The sequence below is a fragment of the Parus major genome, chromosome 2, assembly GCF_001522545.3.
Source record: "Parus major isolate Abel chromosome 2, Parus_major1.1, whole genome shotgun sequence".
Lineage (NCBI taxonomy): Eukaryota > Metazoa > Chordata > Aves > Passeriformes > Paridae > Parus > Parus major.
In genome coordinates, this window is record NC_031769.1 from 14,628,064 (window position 1) to 14,646,204 (window position 18,141).

At 44.3% G+C, this 18,141-nt stretch overlaps 1 protein-coding gene across 17 annotated transcripts in view; it reads right to left on the bottom strand.

Moving 5' to 3' along the window:
- Positions 1–12,136: 12,136 nt before the first annotated feature.
- Positions 12,137–18,141, bottom strand: part of SVIL (supervillin) — a 106,155-nt gene continuing 100,150 nt past the window's right edge. For all 17 annotated transcript variants that reach the window (XM_015618529.2, XM_015618517.2, XM_015618523.3 and 14 more), the window contains 7 exons: positions 17,651–17,858; positions 16,708–16,841; positions 15,897–16,052; positions 15,352–15,495; positions 14,516–14,637; positions 13,555–13,710; positions 12,137–13,427 (listed from right to left, as the gene is read on the bottom strand). In XM_015618529.2, coding sequence (XP_015474015.1) covers positions 13,341–13,427; positions 13,555–13,710; positions 14,516–14,637; positions 15,352–15,495; positions 15,897–16,052; positions 16,708–16,841; positions 17,651–17,858 — 1,007 coding nt within the window. In that variant the 3' untranslated portion in view covers positions 12,137–13,340. The remainder of the gene's footprint in view (positions 13,428–13,554; positions 13,711–14,515; positions 14,638–15,351; positions 15,496–15,896; positions 16,053–16,707; positions 16,842–17,650; positions 17,859–18,141) is intronic.

Consider the following 18,141-nt stretch of genomic DNA (forward strand, 5'->3'; position numbering starts at 1 on the left):
ATGATGAGCAATGTTCTTCACCACTGCAGAAAAAGAGTCGTTACCTATTTTTGTACTCAGCTTGGTTCTGGTAGGGATTTTAAGCAATGTGATGAATATAAGTTTTTCTTTTCTACAGAATAACAAGCCTCACAGCAAAAGACCTGAAGGTAAAGGCTACCTTATACTTTTCTCCTTTGCTGAACTGTCCCAACAGCACACGGTCTTGTTTTTCTATCTGGAGCAGTTTTGTGTACACCAATCAGACTTCTACTCCTTTCTACTTTGGGAAACTGCCTTCTATTAATTTGTACCTCTGTCCTTGCAGAAAATACATTTTCCCTGCCCATACATTTATCCCATTACATGTAATCTTATCCCACATGAGCCACACTTGGTGTTTTTAGCCTTCAAATACTTGCAGAAGGTTATCATATCCTCCTCCTTTAGTCACTATTTGAAAAAGTTGTTTATGCTGAATTCTTTCAGGCTTTCCTCATCCAGCTGTTCCCTCCCACCTTTCATCTGATGTGGTGCTTTCTGAAAGCCTTCAGCCTGTCTGCATCACCCTGCTGGGAATTACAGTAACAATGGCAGCATCCCTGCTGCAGCCCCAGCACACCACACTCTGCACTAAGATACCTCAGTGGGCAGCCCCAAATCACATGGACCTGTCTTGGCCCATAATTCAGCAGTGTCTTGGCCCATAATTCAGCAGTGTCTGCTAATTGATGTTCTTGCTTTCCAGATTTCTCTGTCCTATTGAGCAGTAGTGTTTCAGACTATTTTCCTAAATATACAATATTAATATTAATATACAAATGGGAATATACAATATATTCCCAAATATAACTTTGGTTCTCCCAGACACATTCTAATTTGATTATTTCCTGCACATATTTCCAACTCTCCAGCTTCCCCCATATTATTGCTACATCCTCCCTCATTTGCTTTTGACTCCTTGCGCCAAATTACAGCGAAAGCAGATATGAGCCAGGATGTGTATCCAGGCTCTCTGCCAGCTATTTTGCAAAGAAATCACCCAGGCCACAAGATCCCTTCTCTCAAAAGACATAGTGACAAACTGTGAGTTAGCAAATAGCTTCGCTTTTTCCAGCTCACCTGGTTACATGAGGAGGATCAGCAGCAGTCACCAGCTGACCCATGCAGTCACAGGGGCTTGAAGGTTTCCATCTCCTACGGGGACTTGCAAGGGTCCCCTTAGATCCTCAGGGAGATCATCAGGTATTATTTCCAAGCAACTATTTGAGGTTAGACACAAAAATGGATGTGTCCCAATTTTCAGATGCCAAGTGCTTATAGGTTCAATCAGGGGGTTTGGCCACTGTGCTACCTAAGGAGTTGTGCTACCTATGAAGTTCTGGGCATGATCTGACCAGGAATGGAAATGTTCACCACCTTTGAATTTCACATTTGAAATTGCTTTTGTGTAGGTGTGTGAATATTAGCAATTTGGGAATTGTTTGCATGTGTGTGTGCATGTGTGTGTGTGTATTTTAGCTCTGGAAGCAGAGACCAGGCATAGGAGCATTAGTATTCCTGAGAGCACAGGGCCTGGAGGAGCGATGACAAGAGTCACTGAAAGTCTGTGGCCTTACTTGGGAGTGGGGTGGCCTGTACTTTAGCCAGGAAGCTGTTGCATATTTTCCTTCTTCAGAAATAGCCTGAATCATCTCACACCTACATAAGCTGCTTTCCAGGAGGTGACCTGCTTTCCTGAATCCAACCATTTAATCAAACTGGGCTTTACTTCTGTTTTAGTTCTTTATGTAAAATTACTCCTAGTTCATGAATACTTTCACCAGCTGTTCATGGCCTTTTATCATTGTCCTGTTTAAATTCCTTGGGGCTTTTTCCCACTTAATGGCTGAGGAATTTGCCCTCTGCTAGGGCAAAGTGAGTGTTCCTAATTTCACCACCCCAGCTTTTAGAAAAGGGGCTCTTTAGCAGGAAACTGCTTATCTTTCACTAGATCACACATGACTCTGCAAACTAATATTTACTAAGTCAGACTCAATCCATGCAGCATTCCCAGTACCCAGCTGCCTGATACTGGGCAGGCAGGGTCAGCTCCATGGAGTGGCTGATGGGATGCGGCTCACAGACCCTTAATACCCAGTAGTGAAGTGCCTGCTAAGTGACATGGGAGTCACTAGCCCAACTTCCCCTGCATGAACCTGCTTCCCTCCACTCTCCCCCTGCACCAGCAGACTGACATCAGATGTCAAGATGACCTGGAAGGTAACAACTCTGTAGCTTGTCAGTTAAGACATCACCCTCAAATCTCTCCTTAGCTGCAATAACAGTGTTAAGGGGCAAAGGGGAGGTAGTGCTGCCTCCACCAGCCTAATCACAGCCAGGTCTGATGTTACTTGTGCAGAGGACATTAGTGGAGACTAATGACAAGAGTGGAGACTCTTGTGCCTTGAGGTCCCTTGGGGAGGGCAGGAGGACATCCTGCCCAGCTCTAGGCAGGAATCTGAGGAGTCCTGCTGCAATGGCAAGGGCTTAGGGCAGACATACAGTGCAGAGCCCTGGCTTACTGAGAAAACTTAAACACCTGTGGATTCCAGTGGTGGGGTTCCTCTCTCTCCTCACTCTCTAGTGAAGCCATGGGCTCCTTTACAGTTAGTGGTGTAAGGGAAAACCTTTTGCACACAATTCACCTGACAATATGCCTGCTGCCTTTTGGATGAGGTGACTCCAATCCTGGAATCCAGCAGCTGAAACAAACAGAGTTAGTTCTGCTGACTATAGATCGAAGCAAAGTAATTGATTTCCCAGACTTTTTCTTAGCTGCTTTGTGGACCCATGAGATGGATTCAGGTGCAAGATTCTCTGCAAGTCTGACAGCTGAAAATGGATAAAAGGAAGAGTGTTGAGGGCACTGCAGTGGGCACAGTGACAAAGCCATTTCTAGCCATTCCCATTCCCTCCCTTTGCTTGCCCCTTCCTTTCCATCTCCTCTTGAGATGGAGACAGAAGTAAAAGCTGAGGAACTACTGGGGCTTCAGTATTGCAAGTATTACAAAAAGTAAGGAAGGGGGACTTTGAATGATGTAACTTTCTTGGCCCTCAAATTGTCTGTGCGTACCCAGCACCGGAATCAGGAAAAACAGCCTAGAGGCATCCCACCAACCAGTGCAGGTCCCCTTGATGTCAGTAGAGTGCTGTGCCCAAGCTAACAAACCCAAGGCTTATTAGTTCAGGTGCAATGCCAGGCAAATGTGTCAGTACTGCCGTAAGACCCACTGTTACGCTTGTGTGACCAGGCTGCACCTTGTCTTGTTACCAACTCCCTGCACATGGGCAGCCCTGGGCTGCTGCCTGGCTTGGAGTGTGCAGGACTCATAACCACTACCTGCTTCAGGCCAAATGTGTTGGACTCACCTCCCTCCCATTAAAAAGTCATAGAAGTGAGAGGGAGGAAAGTCCAAGCTTGTTTTGGTCACTCATTTGGATCTATGCTTTGGAAGTGAGCAAGGACCACAACCATCTGTCACAAGCATGTCACCCTCACTCCACCATGGTCCCATGCATTGGAAAAATGTCCTTTCCTTCCTACTTGATGTTAGAGTAGTAGATGCCTGACTCCTCCTAGGTATCCAAGTGTGTCTTACAGGTTGAAATTTTGTGGTTCCAAAATGCTTTCATGAGACATGATATATGTAGGTAACTAACACACGCCTTCACTGTGCAGTGGGGCAAGAAATCAGCTGTTGGTTAGTCCATTTAGCCCATTCTAACAGTGTTCCCATTGTAAGGTAAAAACCACTTGAGCATTCATCACATAAAGTGCTTAAAAATAATAGGGTTTGTTTGGGACTGTGGTGCTATGAGGATGGGAGAGGTGGTCTCCCTGCAAACTGCTGCACTGTGATCTGGCTGAATATTTCAGCAGCTGAATAAAAGCCCCCCTCCAACTCTTCTGCATCCAAGCAACCAAATAAGGGTATATGTATTCAGCACAAGCACAGCTCTAAACCCAAGCCCCAAACATGAGCAGGTGCTTCTCCCTCTCTTTTCATCATCTGAGCATAGCTGATGTCTCCTGCCAATTTCAAAGGCAAGTGAAGACAATGGTGATGGGGGTAAAGCAGCTGGGGGGTGGCAGAAGGGGGCATGGAGGGGGCTCTGCTTGGCAAGGTGAGTGGTGCATGCTGGGGTGGTGGGCAGCCCTGCCAGCTCTCTTTGTGCGGCTCTGTGAGAAAAGGGAAGGAAGAGGCGACAAGTGAGCAAGTTCAAAGTGAAGCCACTGAGGCCAGCGAGTCATGGCTGATCTGTGTCAGCTGCAAGCTGCTGCTTCTCTGGTTAGTGTGCCAACTATTTTGCTGGAGTGGGGAAAGAACCACTAGGAGTGTGTGGGCTTGTGGTTGGTGGAGCTGGAGGAGGAGAGATGTGCATCTTCCTTACTGACACACAGCCATCACAAATTCCCTAGCACCTGGCATTTGGGATGTGCCTCTGTGCACAGCCACAGCCTGGTTGGCCCAAACAGTTGTGTCCTAAGGGAGAAGGAAAGAGCAGCTATGCTCTCCACAATTACTCCACAGCAAGGAATGCCACAGAACCCTGGGCGTGCCAGGAAGTCATTCCCGGAGCTGCCACATGAAACAGGAGCTCAGCACCAGCTTGCTTAGACCAGCTACCAGATAATGAACTGCCAGGGAAATTGCTCGTCCCCAAAACTGCCCCCGCTGAAGCGCTGGCGACAGCTTGGATTCAGTCCTCTTCCCTCTCCTTTGTGCTATGTGCCATGGTCCCCAAAGGGCCATTACAGTTCTCACGGCCAAAATACAGTTTTGTCTTTTTCATGTGCTTCGGGATGGAGGAATGTGGTTCATGCCAACCACAGCTCTCCTCCCCCGCCTGGGAGACGCCTGCATGGCGAGAAGTTTGGGTCAGGGTAGGTCTGACACCCCGGTAGGATTTCAGAGGGGCAAATGTGGCTGCTAAAGGTTTTGGGGAGGGGCTCCTGCAGCCCTTTCGTAGCGCAGTGCCAGGGTCACACGGCGGCCAAGGTTGAGCTGTGGCACTGCTCTGCCACCCCTGGGGCCGAGCCGGGCACGGAGCCCATCGCACGCAGCCGTGACCTGCTACGGGAGAAGGGCCCCTTGGGAAGGCAGTGGCAGCCGGCGGCCCCTGTTTGTGCCGCTGCCGCGAGTCCCTGTGCAGGGCAGAGCTGTGACCGGGGCCGGTCCCAGCAAGCTCGCCCGGGGCTGTGTGGCGATGGCCGGGGCTGCCGGGGCCGGTCCCAGCAAGCTCGCCCGGGGCTGTGTGGCGATGGTCGGGCTCCGCGCCCGCCGGGCCCCGCCGCGCACAGTGAGGGCAGCCCGGGCCCGCGGGCGGCGGTGTGGCGCCCCCTGCAGGCCGCGGGGCCGCATGGCGGCGGCGTCCGGGCGGGAAGGAGGAAAGAGGGAGAAGGGGGAAGCCGAGACCGGGCTGAGGCGGCCCGCGGGGCGTAACGCCGGGGCAGAAGTTGCTTGCAGGGCCTGTGGGGAGGCATGAGGGGAAAGGGCGGCCGGCAGTGCACAGCCCGAGCGATCGGCTGCTCAGCCCTGCAACACGGACCCCGCGCTGCTGCAAGGCGCTCGTCCCCGCGTTCCTGTGGTGTTCCCGTCCCAGCCCTGCACCGGCGCCTGCAAACGCTTGGCCAGATGGGGGGCACGGCGGCAACACAACAACCTGAGTCCAACTCGGGTTCGGCCAGAGGAGGGGGTGAGCCTCGACGGGGATGATGCTGTCACGGCAATCAGGGTCCAGGCAGCCCGGAGTGAGCCGAGGTGGGGACGGGGCAGCAGCCCTGCCCGCCTGCCTTACCTGTGCAGCAGCGTTACCTGGGTGGTGCCGCAGCCGCTCATCCGCCCAGCCGGGCACCTGCTCTCGCAGGATCCGACGGCCGTGACTCCTGTGATGCAGCACGAACACGGGACAAGGACAAGCTCCCATTAAATTCAAACAAGGCCGGCAGCCTTCAGCCGCTTCATAATACAAAATGAAAGAACTTCTAACTACTCTGTTCTGGCGCTTTTCCAATGGTTTTTCCTCGCCTCTTCCCACCTAAGAAGGCTCAATCATTATCCCATCTACCAGGACATATACCAGTATCCTCATTAACATACATCCTCTAGCAGCTTTTCCTGGGCTCTGGCTGCTTTCCCACACACGGCTCTGTCTCTTCTTTGGGAAGTGGTGCTTTAAAGGTTTTCCAACTCTTCTGGAAGAGTTTGGCTAAAACAGGGGAAGGATTCAGAAAGAACCAACCTGTAACAGATCCCTCCTACGACGGAGTAGGGAGGTCACAATTGCATGTGCTTCCAAAAGCTCTATTTCCACACTTGGTTGTGTTTGATAAGGACCATCTCATGCTTGAGATAGAACATGGAAATAAATCTGCTGCTGCCAAGCTCTCACAGACCACTGCCTCTTCTGTGTCATCAGAAATGAGGCAGATGTGGTATGAAAGATCCTCAAAATACAAAACCACATATTCTTCTAGCATTTGATCTTATGGTGTATGAACATCAACAAGTGAGGTATGTTGGGACAGGTGGTATCTTGTTAGTCCAACCAATACGGGTTCTTCATAAGCCTCACCTTATGAAGTCTTTGCACATACTTTAACCTGTAGGTATTCTACAGTGGCATCTGTCCAAACTGGGACCAAGACCAGTGGTGGTTCCAGAGTATCTCATCTTCATAGGTCATTCCTGAAGGGCTCCAGCTTGTCCCTGTATTGCTCAGACTCGGGATTTTCCAAGTTCATTCCTGTTGCTGCCCAGTATAATTTTGGTTGGACCTTCTATGCTTCATGTCACTTCCAGTCTTCAGTCCTGCATCTGTTACTGCAGGGATTGTGTTGGAAATCTTTGCTCTCCAGAAGCATGTTTGGCAGAATGCTTAGCTCTATCAAAACCAAAAAACATTGCAAAAATTAAGTCTGTTATGCTGGAAATTTCAGTACTAAAGTAAACCAGAGGCTTCTGGATGAAGTCAAAACCTCAAACTCTTTCTGGTAGTTTTCCTTTTGTGAAATGTTCAACCTTCCTTAGTATTTATTGCGCTGGTGCGGTGCAGTATGGTTCTGCTTCTGGTTTGCAGCCAAATTTTCAAAATCTTTTCTGAAATAGAGAATCATATTTCCCAAATCATTAATAAACCACTTGGAAAGAACTGGGGTGGTGGTGGTGGGGTGGGTGTAGAGGGAAATACACCCCCTAAAACTGTACAGCAAGGTACCAGCAATTATATTCCTCAAATATGAAAGTTAGAATTGTTTAAAAAAACACCCACATATTTAAATTGTAAAACTTCAGTGAAATGAGGGTAGCAGTCAGAGTTGGAAAAAGAAAAAGCATTAGAACTAGCAGAGATTTTACTTGGAAATGACTTACATAAATGACTTGAGTTCAAAAACAGCTTTCGAAGTGAAATGATAAAATATTGCCTGGGCCTCTGTAGATAAACCAAGCCAAATCAATTACTTTTCTTCTATAAGTCATGACCACTTTATAAGGTATAGAGTGAGCAAACAGAGGCACTAATAATAAAGTGTTACCACTTCAACAACATTATTATATACAACATCCAATTTTGGGAGTAGGAAGCAGATGCCTTCAACAACAGGCAGTTGCCATAACTGAGGGTGGTGATTGTATTGAGGTTATATGTTTACTGGTTGCTTTAAGACAATTAATAGCCACATGTGCAAACAGTTAACAAAGGAATTAAACATCAGTGTTCTGCTACGAAGCACAGGTGGCTCAGCAATTGCCACTGTAAAATGAATGTGCTGGTTAGCACAGCCTAGAACACAGGCTGCAGAGAGATCGGGAAGTGTAAAAATGAAGCTGAGCAGGTATCAGTTTGTAAAATAGCAAATGGGGTCACTAAAGATTGCTGTCTCCTGACTTCCTTTGCTCCTTCAGCAGTGCATGTACTCTAAGACTTTCCTCTCGTTCAGTAACTTGGTAATTCCATGGGCAGGCCCCTGCAGAGGAGAGAGTGGAACTTTGGGGTGGTTCAGGCAACATTTGCAGCTGTGGTGCAGGCAGCCCCTCAAGGCCTCTTCCAGCTTGGCTGGCTTGGTGAGTCAAGTGTAGAAATGCATGATTGCAAGGGTTTGCCAGCACAGGGCCTGGACTGTGTGTGCAGCACGTGTAGCAGAGCCAAGGACCTCAGGTGCACAATCAGTACCTTTTACCATGGATCTTTACAACTGACTCTGTCTTCTGCTTGAACAGATAAAGGAGAGTCTTCTTCACATATCCCAGTTCCTTACTGCAATAAGAGAGCAGAAAAAGAATGTTTCTTATACATAAATATGCTATCTTTTAGCAACAGATTGTAAGAAATTTGCCTAGTCTGGTCCTTGCTGTGAAAATACATTCTGTGCTAGTCCAAAGGCTACACTGAGCAGGAGTGATTTACAAAGCTTTATAAAAGTGGCACTCTGTTGCCAAGAGGGCAACTGTCAGTGGATCAGGACTGCATGTGAACGTGTCATGGGACTGCCCTTATGACTGTGGCTGTAAAAACAGGATGGGGACATCTTTGCCCCTTGGGTTGTACATCCTTGTGAAGAGTACAAAATCTGACATGAAAATGTGAAGATGCAGTCCCTGCTGCTGATCTCATGTGCCTGCTGCGTGGGCACTTGGGCATACTGTACCAATTCTCCAAGGAATAAAGGACAGGGAGCACCCAAAGGCAAAGTACCAGCTGCACAAACATGATAGTGTGCAGAGTGTATGGTACTCCCTCTTTTTCACCATTCTTCTGAAATATGCTGCACTTTAGGAGGAACACAGAGACAATGATTTACTTAACTCCATCTCTATAGCATGCAGCATTATGGGTTGGTTGAGTTTGCCTCTGCAGTGGCTTTCCAGCTCTTGCAATAGTCCCTGCATGACTGGCTCCCAGCCCACAGTGCTCTTGGTGACCCCAGAGCGCAGAGACACATGGAAGAAGACTGTCCTACCCGTGAGAAAGGGCTGCTGGTGAAATCCTGCCATATAGCTCTGCATTTCTCACTCTACCTCTGAGTCTCACAAACTGGAAAATCCCACATGAAACATTCTTAATACAGAGAAGATCATGGAGCTGCTAAACAGAATTTAAGAGGACCTGTGAGTCACAAAACAAGTGGCTGCATCCCTCTTCTGCTGGAATTGGTTGTACTTACTTGGGCTGTGCCTTTGTCCATGGACAGGTTTTGTACTTGTTCACCTCAGAAGTCTGTGCCCATAAAAATATTGCTAGCAAGAAGCCAGTACAACACACACAAACCTTATTGTGAAGGAAAAAATATTAAAATATTTTATTATTATTATAGGACCAGGATTGTTGAATTAAGATAGAGGAAAACCAACACTGTGACAGCACCATCCCACAGTGACAGGTTTCAACAAAACTTATCCACAGAGCCAGTATGAGGAAACTGCACTGACCCTCTAGACTGTTGTTTGGGCAGTTTTAGCTACTACCTCACCTTGATAGCAGCAGGAGTTTCAATCAGCTGTTATTCTCAGATTAGCTGTTCTTCCAGGTGCTCCTCTTACTCCACCAATCAAATTGCATGAAAACAACACAAATCAGCATTAATCTTACAGGGTATATACATATGAGAGCAGAGGAGAGAAAACAAGCACTGCACTCCAAATCCCTTCATCCCCATCAATTCACCAATCCAATCTGAGGAGGAAAGTTCATTCACCTACCTGGGGCAGCATCTCAGGCTTGTATGGTCAACCCTATGCTGCTGCCATGTGAGAAGGAAAGTGCCCTCAGAGCCAGTACTGACTGGCTGAGCTCAGTCCTCACCCTGTGCCCAAAAGGGAATTAATTCCCTGCAGCATCAGCTGTTAGCAACCAGCATCATACTGGGAGTGTGCATCAGGTGAACTGGAGCCTCAGTGGAAAGGAGGCACTTGAGCGATTTCTCATCTACTACTTGATCCAAAAGGGAAACATTGACTGGGAATTAGAAGCAGAGACTGGTGAAACTGTTCTTCCCCAGTGCAGCCAAGCAGGGTTGATGCTGTCCCACCAGCTGAAACCTCTGTCCCAGCAGAGCTGTGCAAACACTGGGACTCACCACAGCAACCTGCCACTGCCCCTTTCCACAAAAGCACCACAGGCTTTCAGAGAAGCTCAGAATCAGCTTTCACCAGCTCTGCACATTGGTCAACGATTCCTCCTCAGCTAAGTACCTGTTTGGGAGACTGGTGGGACAGTGGTAGACAGAAGAAAGTTCTCCCAAATGATTAAAGATTAGTTTTGGTTTTTTTCTTCTTTTTCCTTATCTCCAATTTTCTCTCCTCTTCTGGCTGCTGCATACAGGTAGCAGATTTTTCAGACATAATGTTTTATTTGCTCTTTTGGCAGACTAATGAATTCACATTTCCAGCCCATTTCATTTGCTAACAAATGTGGGGAGGAATAATTGTGTAATCAAAGAACACTACTTTTAAGAGTCAGGATGGGCAGTTTTAAACCATAAGAAATATAATCGTGACTCAATGCCTCAAAGCTACAGAATTGACAGAAAACACAATTCCATGTTCAATGTACTACCTTTTTCATATGCAGACTCCCTACACCAGAAACTTTGTCTAAACATGGAGTTCTTGTGTGTCTCTTTGAAAAAAGCAAAGAACACCAGGTAACCCAGGCAAGCAATCAAACCAACCCTGTCCCCCTACCCAGACAAGACACGTTTCAGCTCTATTCCCCATGCAGGGCTCTAAAACCAGCTCATAAATATTTTAATGGGCCTTTGTAATTTGCCATAAATGGCATGTCTGTAGTGGAGAGGTAAGGTAGCAGCAGGTTAAAGCATAATCTACAGGTCTGCCTAAGGCCTTGCACTGATTTGCTTTCTGTTGTCAGCTTCACATTTCAGGAAAGCATTTTGATAAGTAACAAGTATGTAATGGATAATAAAGTATTTTCTGCAAAATCTTAAAGCTTTTCTGGGCAATGTTATGAGAAAAGCACCCAGTTAGAAAGTTGGGTGCTGTGTCCTGGTTCATGGAACTGGGCCATTAGATATGAAATAGTGTAAAATTTACAGGAATTCTGAGATCTGGCAACAGTTTCAGTGCCTATGGCCTCCTCGCTGGCTCTTCTTGTCTTTCAGCTGAGATTCTGAAGGCTTTAGAGGTGGGTGAATCTTGCCCTTCAGCAGCACTTGAAGGACTGATAATGCTTTCAAGGAACAAAAGCAAATGATACTACCCTGTCAGAGGGAAAAACAAGGTCAATCATGCTATGCAAATCAGCTCTCTGTTGGAGAGAAAAATCAAAACAGAGGAATCTGCTACCCTCATGGTACAGACTGAACATGAATAATCAAAACCTAATTCCTGCTTGATTTTATCACCAGAGAGGGAGAAAGAGGAAAATATATGGGTGCAAAAATACTTGCATGAATATGTAGTGACTTTGGAAACATCTCAGTGCTTGAAAAATAAATTTGTCACTATAAAGACCTGCATTTTTAAACTAACAGTTCAGGACCTCTAAGGAACTGGCATCTAAACATTTTTTTTTGCTGGCATCTATGTAAGAAGCATTCTGGCTCTGAATACTGTTCCTAACATTTTCATTTCAGTTCTTGACAGAAACCAGTACATGAAAGGAAATACTCCAGTGCTGAAAATTCACCTGTAATATCTCATGTCAGGTGAATAGTACTTGTGTATTTCTAAGTTTTTAATTCATTTACTATAAGACTTGATTACAGCTTACCAAGCCATCTGTCAAAACAAGATTCACTTTAACTATGGAGAAATACTTACTGCAGATCTTGCAGAAATCCATGCCTCACACATTCAAAAATCCTGCTTCAAGGCCCTTGGCCTAGGAGAGTGACAAGGACAGCAACAGGCACCACCCCCAAGCCAGGAGGAGCTCTAAATGGTTGCAGGGCAGAAGGAAAGCCAGGAATGAAAATGTGAAACCCACTAGGATACCAGAGGAGAACCACACAGCTTATTACAGAAATGCCAAATGCCTGAAAAACATTTCAAACCATTAGCAAATATTTACTTGAAGATTCTATTCAGTGACCCAACTGACTGAGTAAAAACAATTTTGTCTTCAGTGCTTATTGAAAGAATGGACACAATGCTCATTTTCAATTCAAATTTTACTCCCAATTGCACAAAAGTTGAAAAGATTTTTTTCAAAATTTGAAAACCAGCATAATAATTTTGGTTTCATATATAAAACAGGGAAATCCAAAGAATACAGAGTTGTGTGACTTACATGTTCCAACATTCAGCTTTAAAGTTTTCCCCAACTTTATCTCATACATTGATTATTTTCTACATTATCTGCTTCTCAAATTATAACTCTGTACAATACCCACAGACATCTAAGGTTAAAATATTTTGAGAAAATACTATGTTATGGAAGGTGGTTCCAATGCTAATACAGATTACAGTACAAATTAACAACAAGTCAGAGCATCGCTAAGGGTTTATTCAGAAGCTTTTTACTTTCGGTTCTTATATCACAAAAGACATGTTTAATGTTTACAACAAGTATTAGAAACTGAGATGTTTTTATTTCTACTATTATAAAAGTAACATAGGAGACTGTTCTAAGCCATCTTCAAAATGCAGACCAATCTTTTTTTTTTTTTGTATATAAACTGTACACAAAAAACAAGGCACTATACATTTTTGGATAATAAAGTATAAAGGTTGATTTGCATCGTTTCTCAAGAAATCCATGCTATAAATACAAACGCTTTGTTCGGTTTAGCACCTGAAGCAGCACTGAGAACAATTATTAACTATTGCAAAGAGAAACTTTTCAGAATGCAAAGGAGATACATATGGGTGGTATAGCTAATTCAGTAAAAGCAACTGCCATCCAGCTACTTTTCTGTAGTTTTGACATGGACGTCTTGAAAGTGAATATATATTGCATTGTTAAATACATACTTGTTCTATGTGTTTATATAAATATAAATTCTTTGTAATCCACAAACTAACAAAATAACACTTTACAAAGAGAACTTCTTTAGAAACAAAAATGGCAAGTATTGGATATAGCCAAAGGACACCTGCAGCAGTAGCTCAAGAAGCTACTGTTTAAGTGCATAGGAGAATGGAGCTTAAACACATTACCTTTAAGAGTCAAAATTTAATTCCATTTTCAAAGAGTTCTCTTGGCCTTTTATTATAATATTACACACCTCCAGATAGGTAGTCACTAATAACTTCAGATTATTTTTATTTGTTCTGTAAATGTAGGGTACAATTCTTCTAAAGGACATAGAAAGTAAGAGTGGACATCCTTTTAGTGCTCACGTCCATAAACACAGCTTAGAAAAGTCCTTTTGCCTTCTTCAGGTTAACCTGCTTCCAAGATGGCAGTGCATTGTACTCCTCTCTTGTCATCTCTAATGCAACCTGCATTTAAAATGAGAGGATGTACTATTAGCAAAAACAACTGATGAGTAGCACAAACAGCAAATTACTTTCTTGCATGGTTAGGCATAGATGCACAGAGTTAACAGTGTGCCTATTCTCTCCTTACCTCAAAGTCCTCATCTGAAAGGTAAATTTCAAGCTTCAGTGGATCAACTCCCTCAGGCAGAGGCCTAGCTAAGAGATCTGCTAATGGATACACTGTTTTACACAGCTTGGCCAGCACATCCTCTACAAGTATTATCTGATTAGAAACATCAGCATCCTGGAAGGAGAAAACAAGAGAATAGGATCACAACGCTGAAACCATCAACTGTACCAATGGCCATCTGCAGATGGCATGGGATAACCTGCCCTGCCTGAGCACAAAGCTCTATGTCCAAATGTGCACACAGGCCAACAGACCTGCCCTATAACAATTTCACAGCTAAAACCTGGTCTGCATTTAGCAGAAGGATACCCTGTACTCCCAGAATCTCAGTTTAAGGCTGAAATCTGTTTACTCATGAAGCCAGATTTCCTACTATGGATGGCTGCAGAAGACTTACAAAACAGAAAATGTCATTGTGTTGAGATGCCCCTTCACTGAAAGCTTTTAAAGCAGCCTCATGTAATTTGGCTGTGACTCTGAATCCCAGGTGAGGAAGACAGTAACAGAGCCCTTGGAGCCAGCTGATCCTTCGAGAGGTGTTTTGCTCCCCTGCACTTTGAATGTGGGGAACAGACCAGAACTGCTGCATCATTGCTGCATGACTAAAACAGCTATTCTGTTAAGCTCAACCTCTAGCACATCTCTTTCTAAGAGATGATTCAGGTAACACTTCCCTTATGTTTTTAACAAAAAATGAGAAGTTACATGAAAAATAAAACAGCAGTGCCTCTGATATACATATTCCCAGTCAGAATTTAGAATTTAGCTGTTCATTTTTTTCCTGTGCAGACTCCCAATTTGTGCTTTCTAAGTTTATCCTCTGGATCCTGGGGCTTGACAGTGGAAACAACCAATGTTACTGACAACAAAGACACAATTACTAGCAATAGGAAACAGATTATGCAATGAAAAGATTTACCATTTCTGTGATCTCTGCGATGTCTTCCCTGTGCTCCCAACTTGGGAACATATTAGTGAACGTCAGAGGCTCTAGGCCAGCATGAATTAGATAGGATTTTGGGGGCTTCTTTACATTTTTTCCTAAAAACAGTCAAAATACAAAAAAAGAGGAAGAAATTACAAAAAGTACAATATTTTGAAATCTCACCCACTATCCAAAGTTACCTCCTAAGTCTATTTAATTTTTTTTCCTGAAAAGCTGAAGCAGTTTAAGGCAGAAAGAATACATTTTCCAGCATTTCTTTTTGATTAATATGGGACCTTTTAACATGTTTTGCAGTATTCTTACACCTGCCTTTTACTGTATCTGACTGCAAAGATTAAAACATATATGCTGAAAATCCCCAGTGGCTACTTCGAACCCAATGCGTTTATGTTAAAGAGACTTTCTTATCTAAAAACAGACTTAGACTAGAGTTAAACAGACTGTGATGGTCTGAAATTAGCCAAATGCAGGTAAATGAAACCTTCTGTATGCTTAGCAGAAGTGTCAGGCCAACAACCAAGCTTAAGCTTGGAGGCTCTTAAGTGAGAATGTTTAAACTGTTAACTTGTGATTCTGAGGTGTAACACATTAAATAAAGGCTTTGCACTGAGAGTGAAGTCAGTAGAGAATTTTGGCAATTTGGGAACAATGCTGTTACTAGACAAATGTTTTGCTAAGAAAGAGTGGAGAATGCATCATTAAATAAACTGATGTTTATTGATAGCACTGGGGGAGCACCTTTCAGCTCAGGATAGAAGGCATGGACAGGTGTGACACACTCAGAGCAGTCAGGCACAGCAGTCTGTTACCTTTGCAGTACCGGAGCACTGTCTCCATGGCGCATTTCCTGTCTGTAGCCCACCTGATTCGAGCTGATCCAGTGATTTTGTTCTCCACAGGCCACCAGCCTTGCCATAGGTACACTTCATGGTGATTGTCAACAAGGAAGAGTGCTACACAGTCAGAAAATAACAAATCCATCATTAGCCACTTAGTTTTGTAATCCTCTAAACAACCCCAGTCTTATATGCTTGTCTGCATCACAACAGGATCATTTTACATCTTACCAGTCCCTTTTGTTAATCACCTGGCTAAATTTCAGCTGGACTTTGATTCTCTGATATAAACAATGTATTTTTACAGCAAGCTTCTGGGATACATACATACACTTGATTATTTCTCAGCATCTTCATCATGGAAAAATTACTGTTATTGCTTAGTACCGCATAAGCATCACATGCACATATTTTCCTGTGATATATCAAGTTAAAAGTGCTTACAATTACTGAGACACTGCCTGATGCAGGATATAGTCATCTGTTTTCCTGTTGCTTAAGTATTTTAAAGCACATACCTGGCTGTGGGGCAGTGTAAAGATCCTCTTGCAAGAATGGCATGGAATTGATGACAGCAGGGTCTCTTGAAGGGTAAACATACTCAGTGGCTGAGAATTCTCCTGAAGAACTACTGAGGCTGAACAGGCGGGGTGTGAAATTAAACTTTCCAGGATCTTTAAAGAACAAAAATTAGGAAGAGTCACAAAAAAATTTGTTAGACTTAATTACAAAAACTAACAATACACTTAAAAAGTGACTGTAAGTTTTCTGGGTTTTGAAAAATCAGGAAAGACAGCCAGATGTCTTGAGGGACTAGCAACAGCTGTAAAGAAGTCGAGCTGAGTGGCTGGCTGCCATCAGTCTGAATCCGATCCTGGCTAGTTACTATCAGCCATTTCATAACTGGCTGTTTTGCAGCTTAAGTGAAGCAAACCCATCTCAGAGTTAGCTGACAAATTTTCCACTTGGTAAATCAATTCCCCTGCTACCTCTGTTGGCAGTTTCAAAGCAAAAGCTGGATGGGAAAGTGTGCAGAACTGCCGCTCAAACCCCTTCAGAAGAGAAGCAAAATATACTGGTAACAGTGTTAACTATTGCTCTGTGCTTCCCAAATACAAAGGGCCAGCACAAGTGGGGGAGAACAAAATGAAACACTTGGTTTTCCAGTACTTTCCTTCTAGAACAGTATTAACTCAGTAAAATATTTGGAAGCATTTCTCTGAAGAACTCAACTACCAAAAAGTTCTTCAAAAACCTTACATTAAATCTGACAGCTCTGTAGACCAGTACAGTAAAATGCGAGTGCCAAAGCCAGGAAGGCAGGTCTACCTTGCAACATGCAATCATAGGCCTTCCGATCTCTCCTCCCCAATGCGTCCCAGAATCCCAAGGGCTCTGACCCTTCATCACATTCATGAATTGTCACCTTGCTGCTGCTGTGCAGCCCTGCCTCCAGAGGACACCTACAAAACACAAAGAAAGAGTGAACTCGGTGTTTCTGCCCCAAACACAGCTAACACAAACCTGCTGTCCACTTGCATTAGTGGAGCGCAAAAGTACCCTAAAGGTTTGTTGTAGACTTCATGCCAACACAGGCACTTTGAAAAATTATCAAAAAAAAAGACAGGGAATTTCAACAGCTATTCTTGAAGCATTTGGATCACATTTCTAGAGTGAAGGAGATGCTCACTTGAGTTCTCAGTAGGGATTCTCACTGCCTGTTTTTGTAATGGCTGCTGTCCTCCTTGCATGCTTTCCCAAGTTAATTTCCTCTTCCTTATTCACAAGGCTGGATTTTAATCCTCCTACCTACCTCCTACCTAATTTGCTATTCAGACGTTTAGCATCTCACTCCAAATGGAAAATGACTTTGTTTTAACTGTAATTAGTACAGTAGGAAGAATGTGGATGCCCCATCCCTGGAAGTGTTCAAGGCCAGACTGGATGGGGCTTTCAGCAAGGTGGTCTAGTGGAAGGTATCTCTGTCCATGGCAGGGGGACTGGAATGACATGATCTTTAAGGTCTTCCACTCTTCAATTCAAAACATTCTATGAGTCTATTAATAAATGCACTTGACCTTCAGTGAAAGTAATTACAGGATATGAGTTTTCTCCACTCTACCAAACCAACCAACCTTCACTCCTCTTCCTGACTAAGCATGCACATGCTGCATTTGTACTTAGAGGACAGCTTTATTTCATTTCAAAATGACTACTTGAAGTAAATTGGTAGCCTATATAATCATCTCCAAAATATAGGTCAGAGACTCACTGTTCTTTTATTTTATTGGCTGCTGTTCTTCCTACATCTTTGGTGTGAGACTGTGCTTTGCAGCCATGCCACAGGTAGATGAGAGCTTTGTTGATATTAAGAACAATCATGGATGTCCTGGAACGCAGGCTGCTGCAGTGACACGCTACTTCAAGTAAGTTTCCTTCATTGGGAACTTCTCCTCGCACGCAATAAAGCCTCCAGTCACCTGAAGGAGACAGGAACAGAGCAGCACTATTAGAAAATCACATGGGACTGAAAATTCAAAACCTCTGCTCTGGAACAGCTGTTCTCATACTGCATGCCTACTTGTCACAGAATGAACTAGCTAAGCACCAGGTTTGGCTAACATTACTTCAGAAACTCTGTGCAGAAAAGATGCCTTCTAAAACCTTGCTACAAGGGTGCAAGTACTGAGAGCTGAAGAGCTTAACAGAGCAGAAGAGTCAAATTCTGCTGCTTTATGTGGTGAAGAAGGGAAACAAACACAG